General features: G+C 44.4%; 1 protein-coding gene across 1 annotated transcript in view; it reads left to right on the top strand.

The window, feature by feature from the left end:
* Positions 1 to 12,260, top strand: part of LOC121424882 (BMP-binding endothelial regulator protein-like) — a 47,839-nt gene that overhangs the window by 27,702 nt on the left and 7,877 nt on the right. Inside the window, exons 12-14 of the mRNA XM_041620735.1 lie at positions 1,970 to 2,296; positions 2,678 to 3,014; positions 3,591 to 3,721. Coding sequence (XP_041476669.1) covers positions 1,970 to 2,296; positions 2,678 to 3,014; positions 3,591 to 3,721 — 795 coding nt within the window. The remainder of the gene's footprint in view (positions 1 to 1,969; positions 2,297 to 2,677; positions 3,015 to 3,590; positions 3,722 to 12,260) is intronic.

Genomic DNA, 12,260 nt, shown 5'->3' with positions numbered 1-12,260 from the left:
ATCAATGTCAAGAACTACAAAGGGTATGATAGTATGCGGATTGTAACCCAAGAGTAACCATTGTGTGTATATAGACTATGGGAGTTTGGGGAACACCACTCGAAAACCACAGGGTGGATTTGGGAGTGAAAAGGGGCCGATGCTGAAACCAAAATGGAATGCCGATAACATCATAGTGTGCAAATATTTTATCAAGTTTAGGAACTTTTTTTTGGCACAAAACATCGATTTTGATCTCCGCATCCGTCATCCATCTTTGCTTGTTTGGCAGGCGAGGAAAGGTGCTATTCACGCGTTTTCACGGCGCGATAAATATGGATAAAGCCGCCAATTATGAGAGATAATATCGGGCTTTGAAGGCCCTTATCGAATAGAATGATCAGTATGTGCTGGAACTCAATGGAAGATGATAAATAAAGTAATTTATCGCTAGTACGACGGAACACAGGACTTATCACTTCCATGATAGATAGTAATTTGATTGCTTTTTATACCAATAGGTTGCGATCACAAAGTTATCCTTTACTGTTATTCGGGGGTTTTGTGTAAATATTGAAGTGCTTTTCGATATAGAGTCCAGCGTTGTTCACAAATTCAGCAATTTGTTGAAAATCTTTTATTCTTCTTAAATTGGGTTATCAAATTTGTGATGAAAAGAAGCCGGTTTCTTTGTTGAGTGTTTGATGCCGTTCCCTTTATTTTGAATCTGGGACCGGTGAAAAGAAAACTAAAAAGAAAAAAAAAAAAAAAAAAACGATGGACACCCTTAACCCATTTCTCGTCAACAGCGGGCGCATGTTATCTTCCCATTCCCAAGTGTACCTCAACCTTTTCCCCTTTTGCACAGAAATAACAGTGTGGTATCTGCAGGCTCATTTATTACACTTACTTGATGATAATGTTATATACACACTGTACTACTTCTAGTCCGACGTGACGACCAAAATATTCTTGTACGAAATACCGCGCTGAGGAAATGGGCTAATTAAGATGGGGTTCTGCTGTAGAAAGGTATAGGGGTGGAGAGTTGGGCGGGATAACGATGGAATAATCGTAGAAGCCAACAATATAACGGTGTCCATAGTAAGGGGTCAATGATATTAAAGACATCAATGATTAAAAGAAAAAGTCTGAGAAGATAGACAGGGACACGGCCCTGGAACCATAAAGATATAGGAATAAAGGAAAAACAGCGCCAACAGAACTGGTTGCATATTGTCAGTAATTGTGGGGCCAGTTTTACGACCCTCTCTCGAAGAAAAGAAAATATTGTGGTTGGTGTTCTGCCTGATTACCTCAGAATCCACCTTCCTTTGATCGTGATAGATAACTGTTTTATTTCTTACCCATCAAAAGGGGTTTCTTACAACCGGCAATTCACCATTCCCGACGGTGGATAAGTTCGGAAACTTGATTTGACTTATATTGAGCGCACCCTTTTATCATCAGAAACTAGGTCGCGGATATTATGACTTGACAAAATCACTACCTGTACCCATTAAGAGTTATTTAGATCTTTAACAATGACAATTTGCAATTCATAGATTGGATCTGACGATGATTCATGTTTCAAAGAGACTCTGATGCTAATTCGAATTTCAGTTTATGATGCTTTTAAAGTCTGTATAAACAGGGATGTCCCGAAAATGAACTTTATACCCAATCTACAGCGAATAAACGACAAATTTGAACTGCTCTTTTTTTTCATTCTTAAAGAGCGAATGAGTTGTTTGTTTGTTTTTGTTGTGCTTTTGGGGGGCCTATTCTGGTGTAATTTTCAGATAATGAACACAAACTGAAGATGCAAAGTTTTTGAAATACAAACCCTCGGCCTTCTATCTCTGAACAATGACCTTTGTCTACCTATACTAAAAACAACTTGAGGGCTTTGTCGAAATTTCATTGAGTCATTCACTATTGCCTGTATAGTTATTTTTATCTAGCATTTCTTTTTTCTAAACTTTGTCAGAAAATGGAGTATGCACAGTATTCGGCGATCCACACTACCGCTCTTTCGATGGCCGACTCTTCAATTTCCAGGGCCGTTGCAAGTACCTTCTGGCAGCCGACTGCAGTACCAATGACTTCCGGGTCAGGGTTCGCAATGATGGCCGCAACACCAAATCCTTCTCTTGGACAAAGACGGTGTTTCTGACCCTTGGAAAACACTCAATCACTCTGCTTCAAGACTATGTCGTCCGTGTCAACAGAGAGACTATCACAGTTCCTTATAGCATCGACACAGCGTTTAGGATATACAAAGATAGTTATAACGTCATAGTAGAAACAAATATAGGTGAGTGTCTCAACCAAGGAATTCTTTTCTCTAAAGGGAAATAACTATAAAAACTTTTATTATGTTAATAGGAGATTTTCGATTACTGCAGGGAGTACTGGCATTTCCATTATGCGATACAAAACAATTTTTCGGGGTTTCGCCACTTGGGTTGAAGCTTTCAAATTTCTCAAGCATTTAAACTAATATACTATACTTTCCTTGTTTTGATATGTACCACATTGACAGGTGAGAAGATTCGAACAGAGAACAAAGTATAAGCAATAATTTCAACTATCAATGAAACTGATTTAAGAATAAAAAATATAACCCCATTGAAAATGATGTATGTAAAAATAATGCTTCTTTTATCATTTCCCAACCATGAATTTACCTCCTTAGGTATAATTCTATCGTGGGACGGGGACAGTTTTGTGGAATTGTCGGTGCCGCCCCAGTACAAGAGCAAGATGTGTGGTTTGTGCGGTAACTACAACGGGGACCGTCATGATGATTTAAGAACTCTCAAAGGCGAGTTTACGAATGATGTAAGAACGTTTGGAGAGTCGTGGAGAGTCGGCGGTAATAAATTTTGTGATAGGACAGTGACGAAAGCGTTAAAGTATTCTTGCTGGGACGACAGCGTTGCAAGAAGACGGGCACAGAGGGCGTGTCGGACTATCAAGTCGAAGACATTTCAACCCTGTCACGATGTCGTCGATTTATGGGTTTATTATAGGTAAGAATGGATATCAATATTTTTACTATTATTTTTCTCTCTTTCTTTTTATTATTTTTCTTTCCCTCTTTTCCTACCCCAGTTGTCTGATTTTTAGTGAGATATTTATACAAGGAATAAACACACTTCGAAATTAAACTTGTAGAGATCATAATGCCTATGGTCCCATGCAGAGTTACAGTCAATTTTTGGATCCCCTTTATGCCCTGAAAGTCCCTTCCCTAACAGTGTCTCTGATATTTTAAAGATTTAGTCGACTTGAGTGAAATAAATGTAATCTTTACATATAAGTTTAACATGAGGGGTAGGCGAATGATCAAATACGGTGATTTTTTTTAAAGAGCAACTCCTTAACATTACCCATGAGCGTTAGATAATTCCTGTTATACCATACATACTAGAATGTTATCCCTGTTATAAGAACGAGAATGGGAGGTGCTTTAAGAAGGCCTGTACTCGGAGTAATGAACTCTTGCCTTTTTTAAGAATTCATATCATCTCCGTCTAATGCAGAAATATTGTATAATTATGCAAAACGTATTTCTTTTGTTTTTCTTCTTCTTTATGTAATTTTAGGTCTTGTTTAACAGATATGTGTGAATGTCAGGAAGACAGACTATGTTCATGTGAGGCAGAATCAGCTTACATCCGGGAATGCCGTAGACAGGGCGTTGAACTCAACTATACCCAGAATGCATTGTGTTCCGGTAAGTAATATGATGCAATTTGTATGTGGTGTCTATCTCTTTTTATTTTTCTCTGATTTAGTGATAGATGTGTATTTCGTTCGATATGATAATAATTATTTTCATTTCAGATTCTGTAACCAGGATGATCATACCAAGCACATCCTTTAGACAATAAAGCCTAACATTTCTATAAGAAAGATTAAACAGAAATATAATTCGCTTCATGTATGTCATTTTAAGTCACACGTGCTGCCAAAGATATCATAATTTACTTCAATAACTCCATACATCTACTTGATTTGCTAGTTCAGCCCTCTGGACTGCCATACCCGAATAGAACTCCCAAGGATTTAAAAAGCGCGAGCGCGCCCTCTCCCGTTCAGGCTTACTACCCATGATCACCGCGCAATTAGCGTCCATCTTCCTCTTTTGCTTTCGGCAAGCCACCTGTCAAGACGTGCTCAGATAAGTCTCCTAAGAGCTCAAATCTTTTTGAGCTTTGGTATATTATTTTCGCTTATCTGTGGTGCATTCTCCCTTTTAATTTCAATCTTTCCATTTGTGTGTAAGATTGTGTTCAGAATTTACACTTGGCGTGACTTTTTAGACGTGTTTTTGGTGACACTTAAATTGTTTTTCTAACGTTTGAGTTCTCGTCGCGCCGCATCGCTAGCGCGTTCGCGAGGCACCGGGCTTGGCCTGCCTACGTGGCAGCAAGCCTTCACCACCTGTCATGGTTATTGTTCTTCACGTTCAAAGCGTGGTGGCTTTTGGTGCCGTTTTTGAATTAAATTCTAGACAGCCTCTACACTTTGTTGTCGAGGGTGTTATTGTTATTTCTTTTTGCAGGTTGGGATCTTCAACTCTGTTCCTTCCTTGCTTTCTGGAATTGATTTATTAAGATTTTCGATTGATTATTGATTGATTAATTCTTCAATTCTCTTTCCTTTCTGTTCTGAATAAATTTCTTAATTGATATTTTATTCACAGGCGGATCTTAAAGCTCAATTCGTTTTTCCTTCTGTTCTGAATAAATTTCTTGATTGATATTTTATTCACAGGCGGATCTTAAAGCTCAATTCCTTTTCCTTCTGTTCTGAATAAATTTCTTGATTGATATTTTATTCACAGGCGCATCCTAAAGCTCAATTCCTTTTCCTTTCTGTTCTGAATAAAATTCTTGATTAATATTTTATTCACAGACGCTTCGGGGATTGTTTAATTCGGCTTACGCAATTATACCTGATGATTGTGTGGTTATTCAATCCCCCCCCCCAAAAAAAAAAAAAAAATTTTGTTCTTTACAGGTGGGGTCTCCTTCCTGTTAGAATTTTTTTGACCTGTCCCGGAATTGTTTTCTTCGTTCAATTCCCTCTTCCCTCCTAGTCTTATATATTTTTTATTTCGACAGGCGGGCTCTACGATTCCCTTTGAGGATTTACTGTGTCGTTCTTCCTCTTGGAATCGTTACTAGAGACGTTCCTCCTTCCTCCTGTTCTGAATTTCTTTACCTTTCCACAGGAGGTTACTTTTTTTTTTCCTCTTGGAAATTATCGTAAAATTTCTCTTATCTGGAATTATTTGTCTCTCAATCCCTTTTCTTCCTGCTCTGAAATGCTTGTTTTTGTGTTTCTTCGCAGGTGGAAAGTTCGTTCTCTTCTGAACTTGCATTCAATTTTGAATTTTTGTTTCGAATTTTTCCTTCGGGCACAAAAAAGAGAATATAGTAGGGGAACCTTGTAGGAGTTTCTTTTTTCAAAGTCTCCGACCTCCTTTTTATTTTCTTACAGGCAGATACCTAAACTATTCTTAGTTTCTTCTTCCTCCCTACCCCTCCCCTCTTGTTTTGTTCTGTTTGCTCAAACAAACTCCTTTTAGGAGGAGGGAAAGACCACTCCGGTCTCCACCTTTAATCTAAGCGAGATCTTTGTAAAAAAAAAAAAAAAGAAAAAGAAAAATTCTTGTTTTTCCTTTTTCAGGGTAGAGAGAGGTATCTTTGAATGGGACTAACACAGCCCCAGAGGACCTGGTGCCCCCCACGGGGACCGTCCCGATTGCAAGTTACAGAAGTCGGCCGCCTCCAGGCGAGCAGGAAGGACGCCGCGGTGAGCGCCCAGCGGCGGTGAGTATGAGGGTGCGTCGATCAGCATTCCGAATTTGCGGTCGGATGCTAAGAGAAGGAAGGCCGAGACTGTGGTGCCACGGTCTCGGACAAAGGAAAAAGTGGTAGCCAAGGCTTCCAAGCCTAAACTAGGTCCTGCCGCCGCAGCACCCATAGGGCTATGCGACCCACCGGCTACCGGGTCACCAGAAGTCCGGAGGGAGAGTGCGGTTCTCTCCCCCCGGCACAGGTCAGGATCTCTGCCGTATAAGTCGTCCTCCGTTGACAGCATCGGGAGAGATCGCCCAGCCCCTGACCGCGAGAGGCGTCACACAGACTGTAACCACAATCTGATCGTGACCACAATCTGACCCCGTCAGATTCGGGTGAAGTTTCGTTGTTGGCGGCCGCCCTGCCAGGGGCGGCAAATCGTAAGAGATCACCCGTGCCTCTTGTGCCTTCTTCTGCTCCGGCCACGCCGGCGGAGCCCGCAAAATAAGAAGAAGAAGAAGAGGTCGAAGGAGAGGTCGGCCAGCCCTGTTGCCATGGGCATTCCTCCTTCAGACCCTCTTATCGGTGGCCAGATGTTACAGTCATACATGTTATGCTGCTATATTCTGCTACCGCGAGAGGCGTCACACATCGGGCTGTGACCACAATCTGACCCCGTCAGATTCGGGTGAATTTTCTTTGTCGGCGGCCGCCCTGCCAGGGGCGGCAAATCGTAAGAAATCACCCGTGCCTCTCATGCCTTCTTCTGCCCCGGCCACGCCGGCGGAGCCCGCAGAAAGAGAAGAAGAAGAAGAGGTCGAAGGAGAGGTTGGCCAGCCCTGCTGCCATGGGCGTTCCTCCTTCAGACCCTTGTGTCGGTGGTCAGATGTTACAGCTATTCATGCTGCTACATTCTGCTTTCGAGTAGTGCGGGTTCACCCCACCCTCGACGTCTACTCACCCCGCTGATGCCCCTGAGCATCAAGCGAGACAAGTGGGCAATAACCACCAGACACCCGGGAAATCCTCGAGCGATTCTGTTAAATCGCCAGCCAGTGCACCGACTAACCGGGTGCCCCAAGATCGCGTGTGCTTTCCAGCATTTTCGTCGATCTCAGAGCACGTGTCCCAGCCGACACGCGGGGCCACCCCGGCGCTTACTGGACAACCCCCCGGTTCAGTCCATAGAGCGAGACTCCCTTTACGAGGACAACCCCTATCCCGCGGTCGATTTTTCAGTAAGCGCTCAGGCGCTGCTTGACAAGTATCTACCTCACATCTACCCTCCGAGTGGGGGTATTGATGAAGCAAGGGAGTCCATATTTTCTCGCCCCGCCTCTTCAGGCGCTCCGAGCTCAATCGGCCGAATTGGGGGTCTCAGAGAGTGACGGGGTCGCTCTAGACGAGGCGGCTCCTACGACGAGGAAGCCGCCAGCTCCGTGGGTGTAAACCCACCCCCGCTCTGCTGCTACCCGGAAGCGCCAGGCTACGGCGCCGCCGTCTCGAAATTTTCAAGCCTCTCGAGGCTAGCGAGAAGGCAGAGGCAGGGGGGGGGGCGATTATTATGCAGGTTCTCCCGAATTCGCCCTCTACGTCAAGCTCACATACGGCGACGACTCCTTCAGCGGTAACTCTCTCCATTCTTCCCCCTAAGCGGGCCCGTAGATTGGAGGTATGAATCTCTTACATACCGCATGCCGCACTTCTCTCGTGAGAATGTTTGGCTGCTTTGAGAGGACAACCTATCACGTCCGCGGACCGTCCGCCCAGGCGACGGGACCGTCGCTTTTCTGGCCTGAACCTCACTTTCTATTCGAAAGTAAGGGTGCCCTGTCTTACTTAGCTCCTACCCTTGCAACGCCAGAGTCAGGGCTAGTACAGACACCCGTTCTCCAGCGATCGCCGCTGAAGAGAGGGCGACTCTGATATGAGCACCATCACCGCTCAGCGGTATGTCTCACTATCTCATAGCTCTCCGAGCTTATGAGTATGTATATCGGATCTGAATGTCACGGCGATTAAAAGTTCTCCTGTGCTTAATAATCGCTATGCCTTCACCACCCGGTGCATTATGGTTATGTTAACCTATTTGTCTCGTATTCGGGCGGCTCGTACGAACCCTGCCCGAGCTGCCATCACGGGTCGTCCCCCGGACACCGCCGGCAGCACCCGCACCGAATACGTGGAAGGAATCAGCTTTTCATATGCTAGATATCCCTCCTGTTGACATTCACAGCTGTTCCCCGAGTCTTTCCCGGTTGGGTAAACATCATCTCGGAGGAAAGTAACCGCCGTACATCTCATGAGATTGTTGGCTATGTACGCGCGTTCAAACTTGTTTAAAGCCCCAGGATTCTCTGTCGGCATTCTATGCCTACTTTCTGGGCACACCCACCGTACCGGGTCGGCGAGTTCACACCAAACTGTACACCGCCAGACCATCGGTCGAGCTCTGTCTATCTTATAGACTGCCCTCTATGTGGGTCAATCTTGCGGGCGTCTCCGCCGCTCCCTCCTTGTGCGGAGTGGTCTACGGTGGATGTCTTTACCGTGCCCGTTAGTCGAATCGGCTTCTTTCTTAGAAATTTTTTCACGGCACACTCGAGTCGCCCCGCATGCTGCTTTCATCCTCCTTCCATGCAAGGCATGTGGCCAGGGTCACCGCACGACCGAGGATGATGTAACAGTGGATGGATGTATGCTTATGCCTTCCTAACCACGATCACTACGACCCGCCTTCTCTCGGGCCGACTGTGGATGAGCCTCTCCATGTAAGTGATTTACTTCACTGGAGTTCTTCTTTTAGAAATTTAGATTCTCATCCCCCGCTGCTTAGGGCGTCATTTTTGCCGCCCCCCGCAGCTTTTTGGACTGTTCCACGCTGCCGCAACCGGCGCCGGCGGTGCTCGCTCTTACGATCACCTGAGAAACAGGCCTTGTGACTGTTTTCATAAACAACTGGTTCTCACCGCAGACTGATGGAAATTTTGTGATTACTTCCTCAAGTCTCCTTCGCTTGTTTCTTCAAGCGAGGACTTCGACACTCTTAGCCAGTTTCCGTCCCTAACTTGATAGGACAGGGCCGTTGCTACCTCATTCGATTCCGTTGGGAATGTAACGGTTGAGGTATCATATCTGGCGATGTCTGTTCGTTTAGAGCATCTCTTGATGGTCGTTTACACGTAATATCGTGACAGATTTTTTTTCGCCAGCTCCCTCTGGCGTACACTTGCTGCTGCTAGGGATTCCCCCGCCCAGCGGACAGCCATCGCAGCCTAGCCTCACGGGCTCTCTCGGCGATGGTGGCTTGAGCCAAGCCACCTCTTCCACCGCGGGCACTGCACCCTCAGATGGGTGCTTCAATCAGTATGGGAGAAAGGGGATCCTGAGTTCTCTCTCGATCACTCGCTCTAACACACTTTTGTCGTGATGTGTACCGCGCTGTATCCCTGACACGCCCGGTTGAGCTGTTTTGACCAGACTGCTCTATTCTACATAGGCAACATGTCCGCGGCATTCCTTTTTAACAGGATGGCACTCAGTCGCTTTCTCGACCCTTGTCTGCCTTACGAGTGGTTTTCTTCCTAAATCCCTACTCTCCGTCGTTCCTGGTCCCCTTCGGACCGCTAGTAACTTTTTACCACAGCTCTCTATCAGAATTCTGCAGATTTCTGCCCTCACGCATTTGAGACAGATATCGAATTCTGGGCGCTTTCTCCCACGCGGAGGCTTCCCCTACAGAAATTTCCAAGCTTGCGGGAAGCGTGCGACTAGCTTGCGCAAGCTTGCGGCATGCTAGTAACTAGCATGCGGTTAGCTTAATAAGCGTGTGATATGCGTGCAGAGTAATAGTTAAGCGATCTTTTAGCGAGCAGGGACTGTTCGCTAGCATGCACTCGCTTATTAAGCGAGTGCCCTGCTAGTCGCATGCTAGTTACTAGCAAGCGGCACGCTTAAATTTCGGTAGGGGTTCTGAGATATCTCGCCTTCTCAGATTGGTCGATTGATCACTTACTGAGCCTTAAAAGCTTCAGTTTTCCGATCACGATTCTTGTTGAAATTTTCAACAAATTTCGATTCTTACGCTCTAGTCAGCAGGTGATGTTGTTCTCCTGACACTAGGCCGAGGGCCCATGATACTTAGTATACAGGGCATTCCTCTCGAGGACATTTTTGAGGGCCGCCTTTTGGCGCTCAACTAACTCCTTCACTTCTTTCTACTTGAAGGACATTCCGTCCAGCGAGGCGAGATTTGCTGCTTCGGCGCTTAAAGCAGCTGCGGCTTTTTCCCCCTCTCCCTAAATTTCGTTGTTTTTGTTTTTTCTTTTAAATTTTCTTAGGCTTACAATTGAAAACATGCCTCCCTACGGTTTGAGTCCGTGCTGGTCTAGCAAATCAAGTAGATGTATGGAGTTATTGAAGTAAATTATGAAAATACTTACCTGATTTTCTTATTTACGAGATAACTCATACATCTACTTGATACCCTCCCACCGACCCTCCGCCTTGCGTAGCAACATGATTTACTTCAATAACTCCATACATCTACTTGATTTGCTAGTTCAGCCCTCTGGACTGCCATACCCGAATAGAACTCCCAAGGATTTAAAAAGCGCGAGCGCGCCCTCTCCCGTTCAGGCTTACTACCCATGATCACCGCGCAATTAGCGTCCATCTTCCTCTTTTGCTTTCGGCAAGCCACCTGTCAAGACGTGCTCAGATAAGTCTCCTAAGAGCTCAAATCTTTTTGAGCTTTGGTATATTATTTTCGCTTATCTGTGGTGCATTCTCCCTTTTAATTTCAATCTTTCCATTTGTGTGTAAGATTGTGTTCAGAATTTACACTTGGCGTGACTTTTTAGACGTGTTTTTGGTGACACTTAAATTGTTTTCTAACGTTTGAGTTCTCGTCGCGCCGCATCGCTAGCGCGTTCGCGAGGCACCGGGCTTGGCCTGCCTACGTGGCAGCAAGCCTTCACCACCTGTCATGGTTATTGTTCTTCACGTTCAAAGCGTGGTGGCTTTTGGTGCCGTTTTTGAATTAAATTCTAGACAGCCTCTACACTTTGTTGTCGAGGGTGTTATTGTTATTTCTTTTTGCAGGTTGGGATCTTCAACTCTGTTCCTTCCTTGCTTTCTGGAATTGATTTATTAAGATTTTCGATTGATTATTGATTGATTAATTCTTCAATTCTCTTTCCTTTCTGTTCTGAATAAATTTCTTAATTGATATTTTATTCACAGGCGGATCTTAAAGCTCAATTCCTTTTTCCTTCTGTTCTGAATAAATTTCTTGATTGATATTTTATTCACAGGCGGATCTTAAAGCTCAATTCCTTTTCCTTCTGTTCTGAATAAATTTCTTGATTGATATTTTATTCACAAGCAGATCCTAAAGCTCAATTCCTTTTCCTTTCTGTTCTGAATAAAATTCTTGATTAATATTTTATTCACAGACGCTTCGGGGATTGTTTAATTCGGCTTACGCAATTATACCTGATGATTGTTTGGTTATTCAATCCCCCCTAAAAAAAAAAAAAAAAAAAAAAAAAAATTTTTGTTCTTTACAGGTGGGGTCTCCTTCCTGTTAGAATTTTTTTTTTTTTTGGACCTGTCCCGGAATTGTTTTCTTCGTTCAATTCCCTCTTCCCTCCTAGTCTTATATATTTTTTTATTTCGACAGGCGGGCTCTACGATTCCCTTTGAGGATTTACTGTGTCGTTCTTCCTCTTGGAATCGTTACTAGAGACGTTCCTCCTTCCTCCTGTTCTGAATTTCTTTACCTTTCCACAGGAGGTTACTTTTTTTTTTTCCTCTTGGAAATTATCGTAAAATTTCTCTTATCTAGGAATTATTTGTCTCTCAATCCCTTTTCTTCCTGCTCTGAAATGCTTGTTTTTGTGTTTCTTCGCAGGTGGAAACTTCTTTCTCTTCTGAACTTGCATTCATTTTTGAATTTTTGTTTCGAATTTTTCCTTCGGGCACAAAAAAAAAAAAGAGAATATAGTAGGGGAACCTTGTAGGAGTTCTTTTTTCAAAGTCTCCGACCTCCTTTTTATTTTCTTACAGGCAGATACCTAAACTATTCTTAGGTTCTTCTTCCTCCCTACCCCTCCCCTCTTGTTTTGTTCTGTTTGCTCAAACAAACTCCTTTTAGGAGGAGGGAAAGACCACTCCGGTCTCCACTTTTAATCTAAGCGAGATCTTTGTAAAAAAAAAAAAGAAAAAGAAAAATTCTTGTTTTTCCTTTTTCAGGGTAGAGAGAGGTATCTTTGAATGGGACTAACACAGCCCCAGAGGACCTGGTGCCCTCCACGGGGACCGTCCCGATTGCAAGTTACAGAAGTCGGCCGCCTCCAGGCGAGCAGGAGGGACGCCGCGGTGAGCGCCCAGCGGCGGTGAGTATGAGGGTGCGTCGATCAGCATTCCGAATTTGCGGTCGGATGCTAAGAGAAGGAAGGCCGA

The sequence above is a fragment of the Lytechinus variegatus genome, chromosome 1 (assembly GCF_018143015.1).
Source record: "Lytechinus variegatus isolate NC3 chromosome 1, Lvar_3.0, whole genome shotgun sequence".
Classification (NCBI taxonomy): domain Eukaryota; kingdom Metazoa; phylum Echinodermata; class Echinoidea; order Temnopleuroida; family Toxopneustidae; genus Lytechinus; species Lytechinus variegatus.
The sequence above is the reverse complement of the archived record's forward strand: the minus strand, read 5'-3'. Positions and strand labels throughout refer to the sequence as shown.